General features: G+C 39.7%; 1 protein-coding gene across 2 annotated transcripts in view; it reads left to right on the top strand.

Moving 5' to 3' along the window:
- Positions 1 to 23,629, top strand: part of TMEM163 (transmembrane protein 163) — a 399,751-nt gene that overhangs the window by 374,864 nt on the left and 1,258 nt on the right. For both annotated transcript variants that reach the window (XM_078146075.1, XM_021009490.2), the window contains exons 6-7: positions 2,438 to 2,549; positions 23,161 to 23,302. In XM_078146075.1, coding sequence (XP_078002201.1) covers positions 2,438 to 2,549; positions 23,161 to 23,302 — 254 coding nt within the window. The remainder of the gene's footprint in view (positions 1 to 2,437; positions 2,550 to 23,160; positions 23,303 to 23,629) is intronic.

The following is a 23,629-nucleotide window of genomic DNA, read 5'->3' as shown; positions in this document are numbered from 1 at the left end:
GTCTTAGTTACCACATCATTTTCTTGTGAATATAAAAACTATGATTTTCTAAATAAGGAGTTGTGTAAGGTGCCTTGGGGATGCAGCATGTCAGAAGACTGTTTATATTTCTCTCTTTGAGTCATGATGGCATTTAACCAAGTTGATAAAGTGACTGGTCAAGGCTCCCAAAGGCTCCAATGCCATAGTGCTTAATTTGTATTCATTCTATCTTGACCTTGCTGTAGGTTAATTTTTAATTGTTCTCAAACAGGTTCATGTATTTATTATCTGTCTTCCCTTCCCCCACTTCCCAGGGTAAGCCTCTCAGGGTTGAAAAACTGCCTCTTTTTTCTAAAATGTGGTATTGATGATTCTTTTTGCATGACTATAACTTCCCAGTACTACCTCCCATCAGCCCCTCTCCCCATAACAATGAAAAATGATAAGCTAATAAAATGACTCAGTAATTGTGTCTGACAAGTGTATGCAGCTTCCCTCATTCACCTTCCATTGCCTTTTTCTCAAAAGAAGCAAATGTTTTGTGAGTCCTCTGGAATCAAGATTTGTCATGTTCATTTTAACATTGCTTTGTTATTGTAGGTATTGTGTATATTGTATTTGGTTCTGCTTTCTTCCCTATGTATCGGTTTATATAAGTCAGCTCAAAGGTCTCTGAATTACTCATGTTTGTTCATTTCTAACTTGGCTGCACTCCTGATTCTCTCATCTTTACCGTTTTTGCCCCAGCTTCTTTCTCAAGCTAGAGATGCTCCACTCCTGTGGCCCCCTTCTCCAATTAGCAAGTTCCTGCCCTGAGTCTCCATTTGAAGAAATGCCAAGAACATCTAACCTTCCTTGCCCCCTACTTTTCATCTCCCTTTTAGGTGTTGTCTCCCTATAGTGTAAGCTCTTTGAGGGTAGGATCTGTTTTTCTTTTTTATTTGTGTTTTCTTTGCACATATTAAATACTTATTAAATATTTTTATCTATTATTACATTTTTGTGGCACAATGCTATTCCATTATATTACTGTACCATAATTACAGGAATGACTGGACAAATCAGTAGATGCCTCATTTCTTTTTTATTTTTATCCACATGTCATTGCGGAAATCCCAAATAGTAGGCCATCCTCTGCTTTGTTGAAACAGATGTTTGGAGGACTTGAAACTTTAGTAGTGTGAAAATTTTAAATTTCCTTTCTTTTGACTAAGTCCCTCCTCGCCATTTCTTTCTTTTCCCTTTTTTTATTTCTTCCTCTCATCTTCTATGTAATCCTTTCTCTTCTCTCAATTATAATTGTGATTTCTGCTGATAAATTGTTTACAGAATCTCTTTCCTTTGTTACAGATATGATAAAGTTTCCTATTTCAGTAAATCAATGACTTTTTGTCAAACCCTTAGTTATTTTCTTAATTTTTGTTGATTTGAAAAAATAGAGAAGCAATAATAAATATACCGGAAGTCCTGATGCCAAGAGTTGTATATGTGGATTTTGGGGCCTGATTTGCCCCAGCCGGATCCCAATGTCAGGGGAAGGTTATTGGTGTTGCATAAGAATGACTCACTAGCCTGCCTTGCTAAGGTAAAAGTTTATTGTAAGTGTTGAGATAACGTCAGTAGCACATTTTATTTTTAGAACTTTTTTTTTTACTAAACTTAAAGGTTATATTCAAGCTCAACTGCATTGTAAATTCAGTGGAAATTTAGGTGATGTAGCACCTCCATCTATATTTAACCTCTTGGTGTATATAGCTGTCTAGGCACTTTGTGACTCTAGGGCTATTGTGTACCTCTGAGGAACCTAAATTCTCAGTTATCTGGTGAATTATTTATCCATGGACAGTGTTTAGTAAGTGGCTGATTTGCTCTTACTGTCCTGACACCTCCCACTAACTATCAATCAGTGTGTGCTCTACCCACTTTAATCTTCCATCAAAATTTCAAGGATGGATCACAACCTGCTTATAATTTGTAACATTAGCTGCCTGAAGCTCAAGAAGTGACTTAGCTTGGAAAAACATCAAGACCGTGTCTCTTTTGGAGGAAGCATGGAGGAAATATTTGTGCGTGCATGCATGCATGACATGCATTGCATTGGAAAGTATAAATATAAGTTTGAATTTTCTATTGGCTCCACCCTCCATCATTTTCATACAAGTACTTTAGCAACTTTTATATACAAATGATATGTTTGATATCATAGCTATCTGTGTAGCACCTTCCTATTTAGACTATACACCCCATGAATATAGAGACCTTAAAGTTCATAGTAATCACTTAATTGTTGTTCAATGAATTGATTAAACAGAATTGGATAACTAAGAAGTGACCTTACTTACCCATTTGTGCTCTTTTGGCATCAGAATTTCTTGTTTTAGCTGACATTTTAGACTAATTTGGTTTATGACATAGCGGTAAATGATGTGCTGAAATCTTCAATTTTCTTTTTCAGGATGATTTCCTCTTCAGTGTTTCCATTTTAAGTGGGATCCTATGCAGTGTCTTGGCTGTGTTAAAGTTTATGTTGGGAAAGGTTCTGACAAGCAGAGCTCTGATAACGGATGGTAAGTAGGACCAACTTACCTAGTGATCTTTGTATTAATGTATAAAATCAGTGGCCTAACTGAGCCTCTTATATAGAGAGAATATAAGTGGACTTATCTGAACACTAAGAGCTTTGTAGTCCCTTATTCTTTCTGATATATTTGGTTAGATGACCCCCCCCAAGAAAAAGATACTTTTATTCCCTCTAGAACATTAATATTCCCTTTATGAATTATAAATGTTCATCTCTGCCTCTTAGCAGTGTGTCTCTGGGCCCTAGCCTATTAATCATAAAGCACAAAGGTCTTCCCATATGGTTGACTTTCTCCTGTGTTGCTCCAAGCAAAAAATAAATTCTTTTCCAGAGTGTAAAACATATCTTCTTCCTAAATTTGTTAGGGCTTTCCCCTCTAGCCAATTAAGATCAATACTCACCAAAGAGATTTGTATAAATCCTTCTTAGCTTAATAAGTGGCCCATATTCTTTATCTGAAAACCCAAGACAAATCAGACAATTCTGTGTTTTATCTTTGGAGTGGGCAGGAAATGGGGTACAGGGTTAGTACTACAAAAAAAATAACTGACTTAGAATCAGAAGAACCTGGCTCATGCTAAAAATAATAGTAGCTGGCATTTATATATCACTTTAATATTTGCAAAGTATTGTATATATGTTATCTCCTTTGATTTTCACAACAGCAATGGGACTTAGGTGCTATTATTATCCCCATTTTACAGATGAGGAATGTGAGGTTGAAAGAGGTGAAGTCAGACTGCATTTATTTAATGTCTTCATTGACTTGCCCAGGGTCACACAGCTAGGAAATATCTGAGGCAAGATTTGAACTCAGATCTTCCTGATTACAAGTCCTGTATTCTCTCCACTGCATCACCCACCTATCCTGGTACTTACTAGCTGTGTAGGTTAGTTAGGGGTAGGTAATTTGGATAGGTTAGTTAACTTCTCTAAGTCCCACTTTCCTTACTTGTAAAATGGATATGATAACACTTAGATTACTTATGTCACAACATTGTGAGGAAAGTTCTTCATAAAAACCTTAAAGCACTATTTAAATGTAAATTACTACTACTATAATTATGATTTAGATTAATAATATCATCAGTAATTACTACCTTTTAGGTGTACAGAAAAAGTTTGACAAAGTGGGATTTCTTTTTTCCTATTTATATTTGATTCTCTTTTGGCTTTTATTTGTGCTCAACTCAACTTTCCGAGCCTTTATGAAGCCTCTGCTATATCCAAGGCATTGTGCAAGGCACGTAGATTGGGCTATGAAATTTAAAAAGAAAATGAAAAAAAAAATAAATCCCTGTCCTCAAGGAGCTTACCATTTACCTGGGGGACAGGGTAGGATATGACATGCACACAAATAGGAAAATATGAGATATATATTAAGTAATATGAAGTAATTTCAGGATTAATCAAAGCAATTGGAGTATTTGGGAGTAATTGGAGTAATCAGGAAAGAAAGAATGCAGGAGGTGGCCCCTGAGCTATGTTTTGATGTAAGCCAAAGATTAGAAGAGGTAGAGAGAGGTAAGGAAAAGGCACAGGGAACAGGTGGGGGACTACCTGTGCAAGGGCCTTGTGGTGGGAGAAGGAAGGTTGTATATGGGAAGCAGATAATAGAGTAGTTTGACTGCAAGGGAGAGTGAATGAAGAGAAGAAAATTAAAATAAGATGGGAAATGCAGGTGAAAGTCAGATTATAATGTGTTTTAAATGCCAGGCTGAGGATTTTGTATTTTTTTCCTGGACGCAATTAGGAGTCACTAGAGATTTTTTGAATAAAAGAATGACAGAGTGAGAGTTATGCTCTAGGGATGTCATTGTGGCAGCTATATAAAGGAAGGATAGATAGATATCCATCCAGCTAGTTAGTTTCTCTAGCACTTTAAGGTTTGTAAAGTACTTTACATATGTTATCTCATTTTATCTTTACAATAACCCTGGGAGGTAGGTGCTATTATTGTTTCCATTTTGCAGATGAGGAAAGTGAGGTTAAGAGAGCTTAAATGACTTTTCCACCCAGCAAGTAAATGCCTGAGGCAGGAGTTAAATTCAAGTCTTTCTAGCTTGGGTCCATCTCTGTATCCACTGAGTCATCTAGCTGCCCAGATTAGCTAGAGGAGGAGAATGGAAGGAAGGAGAGGAATTAGGAAAATTATGATATTGTTGAGTTGAGACATGATGAGGTTCTGAATGGGAATGGAGGCTATGTGCAAAAAGAGAAGGGGACAGGATGGGAGAAATGTTGTAGAGATAATAGTACATGGCAACTGGTGAGATAAGGGCTTGAGGGAAAAGCAAGTAACAAGAGCTTGTGAACTTGGGTATCAGGAGGGATGATGATTCCCCTTGACAAATATTAAAAAAACTTGGTGGTAAGATGGACTTTGGGGAAAATGTAATGATTTGAGTTCAAGATGCCTATGGATATCCAGGGGGAGAAGTCTTAGCAGGCACCTTGTGCTGGTATAGCAGTATGGACTAGGGCTCAGGAGAGAGACTTGGGGAGGTAGCTGCATAGAGATAATTGAATCCATGGGCATGTTGCAAAGAAGTAAATTTAAAAAATCCAAATAAAAAAAAGAGCCATCTACTCAAATTCATAGCAACATTTTCCTGTGCTAGCAAAAATCCTTGAAAACAAATTTCCCATAACTTGGAGAAAGGTTATACAAATTGTGGCATATGCATGTAATGGAATATTATTCTACTTTAGGAAATGATGAATATGGAGAATTCAGAGAACCACGGAAACACTTATATGAACTGATGCTGAATGAAGAAAGCAGAATCAAAAGGGCAATATGCACAAGGATTAAAGTAATATGAACGAAATCATTAAAAGGCAGCAAATTCAGATTAGATAGACTAGTCAGTAATTGGTTCCAGGAAAATTGTTGAAACATACTTCCAATCTCTCAGTCGGGGTTAGAGTCAAGTAAAGGGGAAAGACATTCTATATTTTAATATATGGTCATTATGTAAACTGGTTTTGTTTAACTATTTTTCTTTGTTACAAGAATGAGTCCTATTGGGTAGCAGGAAGGAGATGCATATCATAAAATGGCTACAGTGTTTTGTTAAAAAGCATCAATAAAGTATATTGATAATTGAAATCTTAGTTGCTGATAAGATCATGAAAGAGGGTATTCAGAGAGAAGAGAGTCCAGGATAAAGCGGTGGGGGAGACCTATGCCAAGTGGGCAGGAGAAAGGTGATGAGTCAGCAAAGGAAGTGTCAGCCTTCCAAGGCAGGAAGAACATCAAGAGAGAGTCATGTCCTGGAAGCCACGGGAGGAGAATATTCAGGAGGGAGGGATGCTTGATTGTATTAAAAACTCTAGGGAGGTCAAGCAGAATGGGAAACTGCTTTTCAGTTTATGAGGGAAAGATGTTGAGCATCCATGCATTTGCCTAAGAGATTGAGAGCTGAAGAAGCTGAGTGACTGTCAGGGATTAAGAGCACAGAATCATAGAATTGGGGGCTTAGAAGTTCTTGAGTCCAACTCCTCCATTTTTATAATGAGGAAACTGAGTTTCAGAGAGGTGAGGTGAAGTGTCTAAGGTCACACAAGTATCAGAAATAAATGTATCAGAATAATAATTTCTTAAAGTTTGGTAGAGTCTTTCTTGCAAAAGCTGAAAATTCTTTCACATATAAAATACATGAAAGTGGACAGGATAAATGATTTTATATACAGGGAATAGAACAGATTTTGAATTTATAGAAATCAAATAGAAATTTTATAGAAATCAAATAGAAATGATTTTATATACAGGGAATAGAATAGATTTAAAGAATAGATTTAATAACTTTCCCAAAGGCAGATGCTGAAGGAACACTCCTCTGGAGTCCAGGCCTCTTGAGATCCAGACTAGTTGGCTGGCCACCTATAATACTAATGCACATTTATGTTATCAGTCTGCAATGTCTTTGAGGGCAGGGACTGTCTTTTGCCTCTTTTTGTATGTATCCCTAGCAGTTAGTGCAGTGCATGACACATTTCAATTTGGGTCGTGTTTTTTTTTTTTTGGCAAAGATACAGGGGTTCTTTGCCATTTCCTTCTCCAGCTTATTTTACAGATGAGGAAATACAGGCAAACAGGGTTAAGTGACTTGCTCAAGGTCACATAGCTAGTAAGTGTCTGAGGCTGGATTTGAACTCAGGTCTTCCTGACTTCAGGCCCAAACGCTCTATTGACTGCACCATCTAGCTGCCCTAGTAGGTGCTTAATAAATGTTTATTTATTGATGTGTGTGTGTGTGTGTGTGTGTGTGTGTGTGATGCTCTATGTTTTATTTCTTAGTGTGTCTAGGTCATGGTATTAAGTGATATGAGAAGTTAAAGAAGGAGAATAACCTAATGGGAGAGAGTCTATATATCCACTTTAGAGAAGCAGTCTCTTCCCTCAAGGAGCTTACATTCTATTAAAGTGGCATCGATGCCTCCCACAGTGAATAGGAATTTTAATATTGTAATAGTGATTGGCCTGTGTGATGTCTTTGGCGAGCATGCCATGTATGGCCAACCCTCCACTCTGATTATTCTAGTACCTTTTGCATGTATGCTGCTTTTCCCTGCACCAGGGAAGCAATTTCCCATAGACCACAACTTCTCCATATTCAAAGCCCACAAAGGCATCAGCTTCTCGCTGCTGTGGTAGATGGGCTGGCTAGATGGAGCTTTCTTCTCCGATCTGCTTTTAAGAAGTGTTAATGCACTGATGTGTGTGTTTGGCAGTCTGACCCAAGGCTTTCAAGAACTGACCACAGGGATTTTTTACTCAGGCAGGTCTGGATCCAGGACAGGATCTGCTGACTGAATGTCTTGTACTTAATGCTGTTTGAGTGCAGTGCTTCAATAACAACCAATCAATAAGTACTTATTGAACATCTACCATGCAACTAATCCTGTGCTGGATCCATCATCTGGGGGAAATTAGGAACTTTATGTAAGATCTCTGCAACCACTATGGACACACAGACCCTACCTCTGGGTACTGCCTCCAGAATTTGACTTCAACCCATTTCTACTTTCCAATGGTCTTCCTATTTTCAAATAAGCAGAAGATCAGAGATCTGGAGCTGAAAAGGACCTTAATCAATCAATCAATAAACATTTATTAACTACCTACTGTGTGCCAGTCACTGTGCTAAATGCTGGCACTACAAAGAGAGGCAAAAGATAGTCCTGAGGGATTTCCTATCTTCTGAGTCTTTTTTTTTTTTTGGTGAGGCAATTGGGGTTAAGTGACTTGCCCAGGGTCACACAGTTAGTGGGTATCATGTATCTGAGGCCAAATTTGAACTCAGGTCCTCCTGACTCCAGGGCCCATGCTCCATCCGCTGTGCCACCCAGCTGCCCCACTCCCGAGTCTTGAGGGCTTCTCTGGGAGCAGGCTGCTGGTTGCTGCTGATTCTGCTCTCCTTCCTTCCATGTTGGAGGTCTTTGAAGACATATTCCTGGGTATAAAACCCATTTGAACTGCCTCAGTGGAAGATGACAGCTGGAGAAAACAATGCAGAGGGTGGAAGTACTTTTCTTAACTTCAGCTCCTTTCAAATTAGCTTTATAAAAAATTTTTATGAAGTAGCTAATTTGTCCAAACCTTTTGAAAACAAAGACAAAAACGGAGCAGTTCTGGCTGAAGGCACTTGTCATATTCTGAGCGTGTTCTGTTCAGTAGGAGGAGCTGACACAACATGCAGGCACTAAGGTAATCAGTTCCAAAGTTGCCATGAGCCAGAGTGGAAAAAAACTGTTTTAATGGCCTAAGAAAGAGCTATTTCCATCTGCACTTGAAAAGTCACTTTGAGTGAAAGGTGAGGCTTTGTAAAATAGCAAAAGTACTTTCTGTCTTCTTTTTCTTTTTTCTTTTCCTTTAGGCAATTGGGATTAAGTGACTTGCCAGGGGTCACATGGCTAATAAGTGTCAAGTGTTTGGTCTGAGGCCAGATTTGAACTCAGGTCCTCCTGACTTCAGGGCCGGTGCTCTATCTACTGCACCACCTAGCTGCCCCCTTCTATCTTCTTTTTTAAAATATTTATTGATTTTTTTTTTACAATACCAAAATTTCTGCCAGTATCTTTCCCCAAGTCCTGTCCAGAAAGCCAGCCCATATAACAAAAGATATTTTTAAAGTAAAAGAGATGAAAACTGACCATATGTGCAATGCACCACATCTGTGGACTTTCCGCCCTGCAAAGGAATTGAGTGGGTTGTCTTCTCATACCTTTTTTTTTTTTGCTATGTTTGTTCTTTGTAATTCTGCAACATTCACTCTTGACTAGTTTGTCCTTGTTTCCATTTGCATTGTTGTAGTCATTGAATATATTGTTTTCTTCACTCTGCTGAGTTTACTTTGCATCAATTCATCTAAGTTTACCCATGCTTCTCTATTTTCCTTTTGTTATTTCTTCCCAGCATGGTAATAGTTCATTATATTTGTGTACCACAATTTGTTTGCCACTCCACAATCAAGGGGCATCTACTGCACCATCAGGAGTTTTAAAAGGCTGCTTGGACTTGATGCCCTGGAGATAGTGAAGAGCTCTAACGCTGTCTGCTGAAGAGCCAGTAATCTGCCCCTCCTCCCCCATGATCCAGCTTTTCTTTTCTAAGAAAGGAAGTAGGGTAACTAGGTGGTCCAGTGGCTAGAGCGCCGACCCTGGAGCCAGGAAGACCTGAATTCAAATCCAGCCACAGCCACTTGACACTTACTACCTGGGCAAGTCATTTAACCCCATTGCCTACCCCCTTCCCAAAAATGGGGCAGTTAAGTGGTGCAGCGGATAGAGCACCAGCCCTAGAGTCAGGAGGACCCGACTTCAAATCCAGCTTCAGACACTTGATACTCACTAGCTATGTGACCCTGGGCAAGTCACTTAACCCCAACTGCCTCACCAAAAAAAAGAAAGAAAGAAAGAAAGAAATTTGTCTAGCTTTAGGTAAGATATCTAAACCACAAAGCAGCAGGGAAGTAGAACTGAAGACATAAGGAACCACGACCCTTGCATGGAAACAAAAGCAAAGACAGCAGAAACGTTAAGCATAAATAGGAACAGAGTTGCTGGAGCAAAATCAAAGAAACACACCACTTCGGAAGAGCAAACTCTGGCCTTTTTCCCTGTTGGGAGCCCACTCAGGGTAATACTGTAAGTCCCTGGGGTAGATAGTCTAAATAAATGTGGGTCTCTTGACTACCTCCCTAGATTCAGAGGAGAATCCTTTCTATACCTTTTACTGTAGTAAAGTTTTGAAGCCTTGTGAGCTTGGGTGTTTGTAAAGGGAACTGATGGTTGCCTTTAAAGGATATTCTGATAATTTAAGGTGATATTCTCAGATTTCATCTGTGTGAGGACAATGAACCAAATATATTGGTAGTCCCCAGAGCATACCTCTAACACAAAGCATGCACAAAGAAGAATTATATAATTTCTAGTAATGATGAATGGACTATGTTGACAAACAGCTGATGTAGGCACTAAGATCTGAGCAAGATGTTTGTACCTCTGTCTTGGGATGGATTTTAGAGCTATGCGGCATATTCCAACCCTGCTCATGAAATAATAATTTATACTTACAAAATGTCTTGCCATCACAAAGCACTTTGATATTTGATTTCATTTGATTTTCCCAATGATCCTATGAAATAGGATAGTCATTTTATCTAGAGCTGAAGAAACTGTGATTCTTGGACATAGGGACTTGGTAAAGGCCACACAACCTGCAAATGGCAAGAACCTGATTCCAGGCCCACTGTTCTTCCCACTACAAGAAACCTCTAGAAAATATCTTTGAGGGGGCAGCTAGGTGGTGCAGCAGATAGAGCACCGGCCTCATATTAATAGCCTCATTTTATTAAAAAAAAAAAAGAAAGAAAGAAAGAAGAAGAAAATATCTTTGAGGTCTGCTGAGGGGACTATGTTGTCCTTCTTTGAATTCTTCTCTGGGCCGCTCAGTGGGAAACTCAGTGTTAGACATTTAGGGTAAAAAAATGACAGAGAAAATATGGCAAAACATGGCTCTAAATGCCATTGTTTAATAGTTAATGTAGTGACTGATTCTATGCATTCTTTCCAGGCATCTTGTTTGATGTATGTGTTGTTTCTTTTGTGTGTTGCATTTATCAAGGGGAAACGTGGAAAAGAGCCCAGAGAAAGCTGGGTCGCTCCCTGAAAGAATGTTTACCTCTCCAGGGAGCATCAATGACATCTATTTCTTTCTTTTTTAAAGCCAAGAATATAATATATATTGAGTTCTTATAATAGAAAGACCAAAATAACATTATTATTTATAGGGGATGTTGAATCAGGTTTTTACCACTCGCTTGAATTTTCTCTTCTGTATGTGAAATTCTTTTCCTTTTTTTCCTCTCCTCTCCCTCTCTAGAATCAGGTTAGCCGATTTGTTTGGGGGTCCTGCTTGCCTTTACTTTCACAGGACTTAGACCAGGGAAGTGACATAAGAGACCATCTATCCTACCATTCAGGAAACTAATTTATTCCTCTGAAGTCTGTTCCTTTGCCTCCATTAAGGCTATTGTCAGGCATCTGTAAAAGATAGCACATTCTGTTTTCACAAGTGCTGGTATGTGGGTATTTCTCATTTGGGTTTCCCAGCTGGCACCTCCAGTCCTCCTGAGCTTTCTGGGCCTGATGCTGTTAATTAAGGCCGTGGGTCTGTGTAAAGCTGATGAGTTTACAAGCATATGAGGTATTTCTATAAGGGTATGAGAGTGGCTTTCTTTTTAAACAAATATGCTAGAATGTAGCCATTCATATGTGCTATCTATCCCCTTCAAAGGAGTTACCCTGGATGGACGCATTAAAGGTGGCTTTCCTTCTGTAACCATACACAGCTTGGCAGTAGGTAGGGGCCAAAATTAAAATAGGCTAAACTTCTTTGGGCCACAGATAGGCAAGACTAGAGACAGACGGGTGATGCTTGGTTGCCACGGTCCTGTGACAAACAGGAGAGTACACAGTGACAACCCTACATTTTTCACTGACCACTCGAAATCCTTTGGCTCCCCAACCCACCCTCGGGCCTTATATTGTGAAGGCCTCCCTTAGAGAATGTATCTTCCTAGTCTGAGTGGGAACGGAAGTGGAGGGTAGAGCTGAGAAATCTTTTTTACTATTCTCAGTAGTGGCACATCTCCCTCCTTCTGGGGCAGGTTTGATTTTTTTTTTAATCCTCAAAAATCATTCAGAGCCAATCATGATGAATTAGGTGAAGGATCCAAAATGGGATCAGAAGATGGTGTGAGGATCATAGGTTTACAAGGGACTTTAGAGACCATAGAGGTCAACGTTCCCATTTTATAGATAAGGTAACTGAGGCTCAAAAAAGTCCAGTGACTTGCCCATAGCCACCAACCTAGTAAATATCAGAGACTGTATTGGAATCCAGGACTTCCTGTCTCTGAGTCTAGCTTTCTCTCTATTGTATCATGTTTGTTGCCTCTCAAGTGTCTGAAAAGTAAGGAGATGATTATCTTGTGTGGTTTGTAAACTGGCTCTGAAGATAATTCTAAGAGAAGTTTTCAGAATCAATTTAGGCAGTAGGTACAAACATTGGAATAAGTGGCTCATGTCCTAAGTTCCAGTAGACTTGTTTTAAAGAAAATCAGTGCTGTTACTTGGTAAGGCATTCATTATGGACACACATTTGTATTTTTTTTATATAAATAATACATAAAGGAAATGTGACTTTGTAAGGGTAGAGGACTCCTGGTGTGAAACATAGCAGATAACTGACTTTTCCATTATGTCACAACTAGTTTGTGTGAGAGAAAGGATTGAACCCAGGTTATACCAACTCAAAGCCTGCCACTCCATTCACTACCTCTACACTGCCTTCGGACATAGGAAGTATTAATACAATGTATACAAACAACAACAATGGCTAGTATTTACATAATGCTTTCAAGTTTGCAAAGTAAATGTGATATGTGAAAATTTAAACTTAGGAGGGAGCATCATTTATAGGATTTAAAGGCTGATTAGATTCACGGCAAAAACCAGGTACCTCACCAGGGGAATTTTACTATGTCATAAAATCTCAGAGTTGGGAGGAAGATGTCCCTTAGTTTGACCTATGTCTGAATAGGAATCCCTTCTAGAAAATCTCTGTAAAGTGTTCATCGAGCCAGATTTTGAATCATTCTATCAATAACAACCTTTAGTACTATTCTACTTTTGGTCAATTCTAATTGTCAGGAAGTTTTCCCAATTATGAGCATAATCTGTCACTTTGTTCCTACTTCTCTCTTCTGGGGCTAAGCCACAGTTTTTCGTATTTGTTGTTCAGTTGTTTCAGTGGTGTCTGACTCTGTGTGACCCCATTTGGAATTTTCTTGGCAAAGATACTGGAGTGATTTGCCATTTCCTTCTCCAGCTCATTTTACATATGAGGAAACTGAGGCAAACAGGGTTAAGTGACTTGCCTAGGGTCACAGCCTTCCGGACTCCAGGCCCAATACTCTATCCATTGCACCACCTACTTGCCCTTCTTTCATATTACAACCCTTCAAATACTTCAAATACCATCATCATACCTTCCCTTACCTCCTCACCCTTTACCACATTCTTTTCTTCAAGTGATTTCCTGAGTTCCTTCAAATGATTTCATCAATATATTTTAAAACTTGTAGCCCCCAGAACTAAACTTAATACAGCTGTTGTTTAAATAGGCAGAGTACACTGTGAATATCATTTCTTGCATTCTGTACACAATGCCTCTCTCTATGCAATCCTCCTTCGATACTGTGTAAACCTTAAGTGCTATGGAAATTTGAACCGTTCATCTTATTGGATTTAAGCTGTTCTTCTAACCTGCCAAGTTTTTTATATCTAGATTCTGTTTCCGCCATGTTAGCTATGCCTCCCAGTTTCACATCATCTAATAATTTCATAAGGATGCTAACTTTATTTATCAAAGTCATGAAAAAAATGTTGACCAGCCTAGAACTAAAAATAGAGCTCTATGACAATTGACTAGAGGCTTTCTTCAGGCTGAATATAATAATAATAATAATAATAATAATAATAATAATAATAATAATAGTAATAATAATAATGGCATTTACATAGCACTTCAAGATTTGCAAAGCCCTTTACTCATTTTATTCTCTTGAAGACTCTGACAAGTAAGTGCTGTTATTATTTTCATTTTATAGTGGGGGAAACCAAAGCAGACAGAGGTTAAGTGATTTGTCCAGGGTCATACAGCTAATAAATTTCTGAGGCAAGATTTGAACTCAGGTCTTCCCAACTCTAGTTCTAACGATCTATTCACCTAGTCACCTAGCTGCAGTAGAATGATCTGACAGCCAGAGGAAGGACTACAGGCTTAGGCTGCAGTAAGAGAAGTTCAGAGTGAGGAAGACAATAGCCCCATTCATTATACTATGTGCTAGCCAGTCTATATCTGGCATCTAGTCTAGGCACCTCATTTTAGGAAGGTCATTGGCAAGCCCGTATCCATCTAGAAAAGGAGGGCTGATGGTGAGGGGAATTCCAGATGTCACAGGAGGATTGCAGATTGAATAGGGGACATTTAGACTGGAGCAGACTTAGTGTTTGCCAGGAATGGGATGTTGACATTATTACTATTTTCAAATATTTGAAAGGCTGTGTCACATAGAAGTGAGATCAGACTCCTTCTATGTGGCTCTTGAGGACCAAATTAGGATCAAACTAGTTAAAGATGTGGATTTAGGCTCAATATGATGAAGAACTGTCTGATGATTAGAGCTTTCTGAAGATGGAATGGGCTGGCTCTGAAGGCAATAATTCTATCACTGAGACTGTTTCAGCAGAGACTGGGAGATGTGGTCACACTGTAGGCAAGGGATTGAATTAGGTGATATCTGTGGCCTCTTCCAACTCAGATGATCAGGGCTAAGAACCTCAGGTTATGTGGAGGCCTCCAGTGGAGGTCTGTGAACTTGGATGGGGGTAAAATATCTGTAATGATATCTATATATCTTTATTTCAATATAAGTGATTTCCTTGTAATCCTATGTATTTTATTTTATGCATTCAAAAACGCTATTCTGAAGAGGGGTCCCTAGGCTTCACCAGATTGTTAATGGGGTCCATGACACACAAAAAGGTCAAGAACCCCTGCTACAAAGAGACCAGCCTGACAATAGTCGTGGCTGCCCATACGTGGGTCTTGTCCTGGTATTTGTCAGAAATGTCATGTGAATGATTCCAAAGAACAAAGAGGAAAAGAAGCAGAAGGGAAACTGGGCCCCAGACCCAGAACAGCCCCAATTTGCCTCCTGGGGCTGCTATTTGTTTTCCTCCCATTTTCCACTTTGTGGTCTTACAATGACTGTTTTGCTTCAGACCCCTACCAAGCAGAAATGGCAGGGAAACCTGTCTCTGTAATTACATCCTTGTGCTAATTGTATTGTTTAGGACCTGGAATTTGTTCATTCATTGATCAGGAGAATTAGGAGCCAGACTATAATTACCCATTTCAGCTTTCTGATTCCTTTGTGTGTGAGAGGTGGGGAAGGGGGAGATAAAGGGGAGCCCTGGTGGTAGAGGAATAAGGACAGTCTTCCAGCCTGGTAAGATTTGGGATTCTGCACTAGGTGGTGTTTGCCTCCATCTGAGCTTTGCAAATAGCAAGCAGGACCCCTGGGGTTTGCCTTCCTTATCACCTGGTTGCTGCTTTCTGCCTATTTGCTCCCTGATGTGATAGAGGCATGGGCCTCTCCATTATGTCAGGCTGAGCCAAGCATTTTCTCTGAGAAGGAATTGACTTCTTAGGTCAGCAAACTGTTTCTCCAGTAAGGAGCATCCACTTAACTCTGAGGGGGTATGTTTTGAAAGCCCAACTTGTAGTGGGTGAATTGGCTCACACCTTCCTCACCTGGCTGACTACCCTTCCCCCCCCCCACTTCAGCTTACTAAGAAAATAGACTGAAAAGGAAAGTGTGGGCCTTTCTGTACAGGAGAGACTGGTAATTGAGAAACCAAGGATCATCATCAGCCTCTCTCAGCTAACTCTAGGCAGCAAAAGCCTTATTAATTGGATCCACAGATGGTGTCTCGAGTAGGTTAAAGTTCGTCTCTATACTCTAAGAAGGAAAAAAAACAGCTAAATAAATTAATTGTAGACATCATTATAGGGGTAGCATTTAGCTCACTAAAAACTGTTTCCCAAAACTTCCAAACATTAGTTTATTCGTGTATTATTAATATGCTAACTTCAGTAGATATTCATTGAAGCAAGTCTATCATTAGGTACTTTATTTATACTTAGAACTAACAAACATTTCTCCAAAATTATAGCTTTCACGGAGTTGAACAGTGTTCCCCAACTTCTATGCATGCATGTGCCAGACATATACCCCACTTTTCTGGAATCAATAAATTTTATGTTAGTGTTTTAAATTCCCAACAAATCTTTGGCCAAAGTTGTCAACAAGAGACAGAATTGATTTATTTTTTAACTGCCCATGCCTACCTTGGGGAGGTGCTAATGAGTAATAAGAAACCTCCAGCTGGGTGGGAATTGTTAGTAGCCCTCAAGTTAGTAGAAAATGCAGCTTACTAGGAGTAACAGAAAATTTCTGGTGCCAATATGGCGGCCTGAGGAAGGAACCCTCTGAAGCCCTCCCAAATTTCTCTCCAAACAACTAGAAAACCCCCTCAGAATTGGTCTAGAAGCAGGGAAGCAGCTTATCAGATCTGTCTCACTGGGATGGGTCCAGCCTCACAGCAGGGGGCCTGCAGCAAGACCTCCAGTCTGGGGAATTCCACCATTTTGAGGCCCTGAGCTCTTGCAAACCAGCAGCCCCCTGGGCAAGTGAGCAGTCTGTGCAGCACAGCATGACCCCACTCTAGTGACCTCACCCCCAGCACAAGCCACTAGACAGACCTTGACTTCATTGCTGACCTTTGGCAACACCCCACCCCTGAGGCCAGCAAGGAAAGAGACCCTGTTTCTATAGCAACCCAGCAACAGGGCCCCACCCCTAAGGTGTACCAGCAGCAAGATCACTTCTCTAGGGCCAGTCACCAGAAAGATGCTGTTACCCTAGCAACCCAGTAGCAAGGCCCCGCCCTGCGGCAGGCCAGCAGCTAAACCCCACACTCAGGGAAGGCCAACAGCAAGGCCCCAGCACAAGCCAGAAGAGAAGCCTACCCTCCAGTGAATGCAAGTAGCGAAGCCCTGAAGCCCAGTGAAAGCCAGCAGTAAGACCTTGAGCCCCAGCACAAAACACTTGGGACAGTTCAGGACCAGAGCCCAACTCATGAAAACACCAAGTCAGAAAAAAAGAAGAAAAAAATGAGCAAAAAAAAAGAAGAAAGAAAGAAAAAGAAAGAACTTGACTATAGAAAATTACTATGGCGACAGGGAGGATCAAGGCATAAATTTAGATGACGACAATAGTGTCAAAATGGCTATATCTGAAGCCTCAAAAAAAAATGTAATTTGGTCTCAGGCCCAAAAAGAATTCCTGATAGAGCTTAAAATGACTTTAAAAAGCAAATTAAAGAAGTTAAAGAAAAATTGGGAAAAAAGAACGAGAGTAATGCAGGAAAATCATGAAAAAAGAGTCAATAGCATGGGAAAAGATATACAAAAATTTACCAAGGAAAATAGCTCTCTAAAAAAAATACAATTGGCCAAATCAAAAAGGAAGTACAAAAGCTCACTGAAGAGAATAATTCCTTAAAAATCAGAACTGAGGAAGTAGAAGTTAATGACTCTATGAGACATCAAGATATGATAAAACAAAATTTAAAAAAAAAGAAGAAAATGTGAAATTTCTCATTGGAAAAACAACTGACCTAGAAAATAGATCCAGGAGAGATAATATTAGAATTATTGGACTCCTTGAAAGCCATGATCAAAAAAAAAAAATCCTGGCTATCTTTCAAGAAATTATCAATGAAAGCTGCCCCAATATATTAGAACCAGAGGGCAAAATAGAAATTGAAAGAATCTACCTATCTATCAAAGTAAAATAAAAATATTTGAACCCTGGCTCTGCTACTTCCTCCTTACGTGACCTTGGGCAATCAGCCAATCACTGAAACTCTTTGGGCCTCAGTTTCCTCTTCTTTAAAGGGAGGCTACGGGACCGGATGAGCTCTGAGTTGATCCTTTTTAGGTCCAAACCTATGATTCTCTAAGGAATGGGATGTGGGCCAGGAAGGCTGCTGCTGAGGATCTTGCTTTTTGGAAAGATGACTATGGATGAATATTCTTCTCTGTTTTGGGACATGATAGCTTGGAAATCTTGAAAATGTTGAAAGGTGTGAATAGCTATTATACTTGATTTGGGGGTAGCCCTTCAAGTTTGGAAGAATAAAAAGAAACCCTATCTCCTCCAGTGGATGATTCAGTTAGAGAACTCATGTTAAGAAGTGGTGTTTTGATATTTAGAGGGATATCATTGGTTGAGGTGGGGGTGAGGGGAGGAAGGGGTTTGGTCCTTCCTCTGGTACAACATGTGCTCACTTTATCATCTTTTCATATCTCTCTATATCCTTCATAAAAGGCCCTCCTCTACTTCTCAACACATTGGAGGTCTTCATGAGGTTCCTTGGACAGTTTACCATAGACATTATAAAGAGCCCTGGACTTGGAACCAGGGGAAACCTGGGTGCAAATATTGCTTCTGGCCCTTACTAGCTATGTGGTTATAGTCTCCCAATTTCTCTCTTAGCTTCAGTTTCCTTATATGCCAAATGGAGATAATAATATCACCTACCATAAAGAGTTGTGAGGATCAAATGAACTAATAGTGTATATTAAGAGCTTTTCAAACCTTAAAGTACTGTATACATGCCAGCAATTATTATGATTGTTAATTAGTAGTCCCCAGCCCTGGGAACTGGTTACTAATCATAATCATAATTATTATTATGTAAAACAGAGGTGTCAAATCTACAGTAGCCAGAAACACTCCTGAGTGTGGCTGAAACAGATTAAAATGTTATTGGGAATATTAAATAAAATAAATAAAAATACGATAAAATAGATAACAAAACTAAGTCAACCCACAGGATATCTTATGTGGAGATTAATGGCCCCTGTTTCTATTTGAGTTACATGACTCTGAAATAAAGCATATTGAAAACCTTAAAGCACTGTACGAAATATTAACTTTTTTTGTTATTGCCATGTGTCAATCCAGTTATTAATTCACCATCTTTTAGTGTAGTTACATAACTGGATTATCTCATTTCCAGGTATGTATATCCTTAGTGAAGTCTTTCTTAAGATTACTTATTGAATACAAGTTATCATTTGTGCCCGCCCAAGTGGGGTTACCTGTAATTATGATTTTTTTGAGATCATAGTGCTATGAATTGAAGCCATATAACATCACCAGGAGAAGTGTTTCCCAGAATTGTTTAAATGGATGAGAGAAATCCATTCCAACCTATAAGGGAGAAAAATATGTCTATGGAACCAATCTTTTCACTGTGCACTCCTATACCTTGTGCCCTTAGGGGGAAAAAATTTGGACCCTGGGTGAATGGGAAGAGGTCTTAGTGTGTTTTAATGAATGACCACCAATATGCGTGAACTACTTCTGTGACTTCATGGAGCTGAGTGGACATCTAGTGGTCATGTTAGGAAAAAACATGGAGCTATATCACTGCTCAGATTCACAGAACAGTAAAATGTTAATGCTAAAGAGTTTTAGAAAGAATCTAGTCCAATACCCTCTTTTTAAATACGGGAAAACTGAAGCTCATAGAGGTGAGATAATTTGGCCAAAGTCCCAAAGCTAGTTCATTCTTTTGAAGCAAGCATTGGGCCAGAAGTCTCCCAAGAGTGTCCATAATAAAGATGGCAAGGAAGGAGTCAGGGTTGAGAGGCTTAGAAAAGGAGCATTACTTGAAAGTATGAACAAAGCTTATCTTGGCACATTTTTCTTCTTCCTTCTTTTCAACTCCTCTCCCTCCCAAAGTCCACAAGCAACCAAACAATTAAAAAAAAGGAACTTTCAGTCAATGAAGCTTGATCTCAGTAAGATTAAAGAAATGAGTATATAGAGGCAAATGGGCCAACTTCTAAGAGGTTATGTGGGTCTTCATATCTGCATGAATCTCCAGTTGGTAGAATAATCTGTTTTCCAAGATGATGAGCTAATCTTAAATACTATTTGATGTGGAAGAACTATTCTAATAAATAATTCTTTAAAGTGTTCAGGTTTGCACAGCTTTGTCACCTGAAATACCCTTAGAGTATTATGATCCTCATTTCACAAATGGGGAAATGAGGCTCAGAGAGGTCAAATACTTGTACAAGGTCACAGAACTAGTATAGATTTGAGTAGAAATGAAAGTCTAGATCTCTTCTGGTTCTTAATCCAGTGCCCTTTCTATGGTATCATACCACCTCCTTGGTGGTAACATACTAAAGAGTCAAATAGAGAGTCCAAGTTCTGTCACCTGGGAAAAATTCATTTTAACCATGGTCAGAGGGGAACACACGATGATGACTTAAAATTAGTCCCTTTTATGTGATGGGTAGTGGTGGTGATGATTCTGTTGAGCTTTAAAGGAAAAGCTCTGATCTCAGGCTGACTCCTAGGCAGCGATGACATCTTTTTATAAACCACAGCACAAAGCAGTCACACCATCAAATTTTCACTAGTGGTGAACACATGAGAAATTTGGAGCGGATGACCTGAGTTTACAACAGCCTTGCAAAGACCTGGAACATCAAAGCCTCTTTTCTGTGAGGTGTTTGTCCTGATTGCATTTTTTTAGAAATTTGCTAAAGAATCCAAGGGACTGCCAGAGAATAAGAGCCCAAATTCAGGGGACATCAATGGTGCATAATATAGGCAATAATCACCTGGTGCTTAGAGTTTAACAAAAGGTGTCATTTGAAGGTCCTACTACCCTTTCTCATATGCCAGCCCCTATCTTAATGCCTGAAACATAGTCTGCCATTGGCAAGTGCCAACATCTTCAGTGAATGCTGATGGACTGACTTTGAGGTGTTTGCTAGGGTCTGGAGCTCAGGACCAAGGAGGAAGAAGGAGTCAAAATGTACTGTGGGAGCAAAACATCTAAAAGAAGTAGGATTAGGACTAGCTAAGAGTTAGAGCTGCTGGGGCATCTAGGTGGTACAGTGGAGAGAGCACCAGCCCTGAAGTCAGGAGGACCTGAGTTCAAATCCAGCCTCAGACCAAACACTTGACACTTGCTAGCTGTATGACCCTGGGCAAGTCACTTAACCCCAATTGCCTTAAAAAAAAAGACTTGGAGCTGCCATGTTTGCTCATTATAGGGAACGGTCTATTGAAGCAGTGCAACACATCAGGCTTATTCTGTGGGGTGTGGGTACTCTTTTGCTACTTGAACAGTGTGAGTGGATGGGTTAGAGGACTCACCTAGATCTTCCCGTGCCCACATCTCTCCTCTTGAACCGCCTCCTGCCTTGCTGTTTAAACCTCTCTTCAGAGGTTTAAACAGAACATTAAAGCTAGAAATCATCTTGTCTGACTCTTTCATTGGATAGGTGGGAAAAACAGCTGCAGATAGATGACCCGACTTGCCAGAGGTCACACAAGAATTCATAATTGGAAGAACTGGGACTTAAAGTCAAGGTATCCTGATTCCTAGTGCAGCTCCCTTTTAAGCACACTGTGTTGCCCTTAAATTATTTGAGTTCAGATTTTGGCAATACCCCACAACATCTGGGTAACCTTGGGCAAGTTACTTCATGTCTCTGGATCTTAGTTTCTTCGTCTGTAAAATTCAAGGACTAGATTCAATCCCTTGCAGCCCCCTTCCTTATCCAGATTCGATGTAGGGTGTGCTGGGAGCCAGCTCTAACCAGCTCTAACCAAAAAGTGGCGACTGTTACAAGTGGCTTGATTTTTTGTTTTGTCGATTGTCTAGACTTAAGAAAATGTTAATAATGCACATTCAACTTTAAAATGTGTGACATTCATTCCTCCTCCTGGGCTCATGGCTACACCTTTGCTAATACACTCCTGTGTTGCTTGAGTTTGGCAGGAGGGCACTAGAAGGCTCAGGGAATTAAATCTTCACCAAGCTAATAACAATAATAATAATAATAACAACTAACATTTATATAGCACTTTAAAGTTTTTAAAGTGACTTACATTCATTAACTCATTTGAGTCCCACAAAACTCCTAATTCTGACTAATAATACTAGGAGATATTTACGTGACATTTTCCAGTGTACGTTGTAACTAGTGAACCTGTATACTTCTTGTACATAATTGAGGAGACTCCACATCATTGTTATCATCATTGCTAGAATTTATAAAGTGCCTTAAGCTTTACAAAGCATATTACATTTGTTATCTTATTTGATCCTTACAATATCCCGATGAGGTAGGTGTTATTATTATCCCCATTTTACTGATGATGAAACTGAGGCTCAGAGAGGGTAAGAGATTTGCCCAGGGTCAATCAGCTTTTCGGTGTCTGAGGCAGGATTTGAACTCAGGCCTTTGTACAGGTCTACTACTGTGGCACATTGCTGCTTGGTGGAATAACATGCACATTTATTCGACAAATAAGTACCTTGGGTTAACTGAGGCAGCTTCTGGAACAAGTTAAACTTCTCTTTACCTGACATGCTGAGAGTAGGAGCTCATGAGAGGTTAAGTATAGGAAATGTTTTCTTTTTTTTTTTTCTATGCATAGACTAGCTACTGAGCTGCTGAGCAGGTAAAGTTCTGGAATTTCTTTCCAAGGCCACCATGAGTGCTATTCAGGGGCAAGTGAAAAAGATCCCCATGTGTTTATCTTCAACAAAATCCCTCTTTAGACTACTTTCTCAGTGACTGCTGCAGACTCTGATGTCCCTCCATTTCTCTGCCCAAAGAAGCCAGAAAACTTCTAGGCTTGTGGGCTTTGCATCCCTAACACATACATAGCACAGTGCATCGTACTTTTCTGTGGGTCAGGTCGTGAGGGTCTAGGTCATAGGGGTGGGCAATCTGTGGCCTCGAGCATACCTCAAGGCCGCAGGTTGCCCACCCCTGGTCTTGTATTTCTTTGCCCTAAGGAATTTTCTATGTAGAAATTCTCTCCCCTGAAGCAGATTGACAACTTTGTAACTTAATTTTGGAAAGCTACCTGGGGACCTGAGACCCTTGTACTAAGTAGGTGCTTAATAAAATTTAAAAAATTAGATTCAATTCCTACTTCTCTTCCTTATGAAGAATTCATGAGGATTATTAAATTATATACGATGATCTTATTTGTAAGACTATACTGGGACTAGGAATTAGGACACTTAGACTTTAGTCCTAATTCTAACATTAACTAGGGAAAGCCCCTATGTTCTTTGGACCTTCTTCCGTTAAATGGATTCGATTCTGTCTAAGGATTCTTCCATTTCTTTCTGTGTGGTTCTTTTATCTCCATGCGAAACTCTTAAGGACCTGAGGCCCAGGAAAATTTGATCATTTACTCAGGCCTTAAAGATGTTTGCTCTTTGAGGCAGGGTGCCTAAGGAAGCTGTCCAAAGCTTGAGCACGTGGGTTCTCTTGTATGATGACTCAGACTATGGCCTCTGAGGTTGGGTGTTCTTTCTTTGAACATTGGGCTTCTTGTTTCCAGGCTTCAACTCACTTGTAGGAGGCGTGATGGGATTCTCCATTCTTCTCAGTGCAGAAGTGTTCAAGCACAATGCAAATGTCTGGTACCTGGATGGGAGCATAGGAGTGTTGATTGGCCTGACCATATTTGCCTACGGAGTCAAGTGAGTTGAGTTTGTTCTCATTTTTCCCTTGTTCTTTAAGTGTACTTCTCCATCATTCTCTTCCCCCCAACCACTCTTCCATTTTATAGCCAAGAATAAGGAAGTAAATTTAGGAGCTTAACAGTGCTGCTTTATATCTTCCAGTATTAATTCAGGGGCTTAACTCAGGAAAGTGTGTTAACTTTCAGGCCATTAGGAGAGCATGTATTCCATAGTAGCTAGAGTGTGCTTAAGTACACTGTGATAAGATACTGAATACATATTTCGGTTTTTACCCTAACGATGAGTGAGTATGATACTTGGTCCCCTCACAGCTATAAGAGCACA

The sequence above is a fragment of the Phascolarctos cinereus genome, unplaced genomic scaffold, assembly GCF_003287225.1.
Source record: "Phascolarctos cinereus isolate Bilbo 61053 unplaced genomic scaffold, phaCin_HiC Scaffold_726;HRSCAF=1367, whole genome shotgun sequence".
NCBI classification, from domain to species: domain Eukaryota; kingdom Metazoa; phylum Chordata; class Mammalia; order Diprotodontia; family Phascolarctidae; genus Phascolarctos; species Phascolarctos cinereus.
This window is presented reverse-complemented; position numbering and strand designations above follow the sequence as displayed.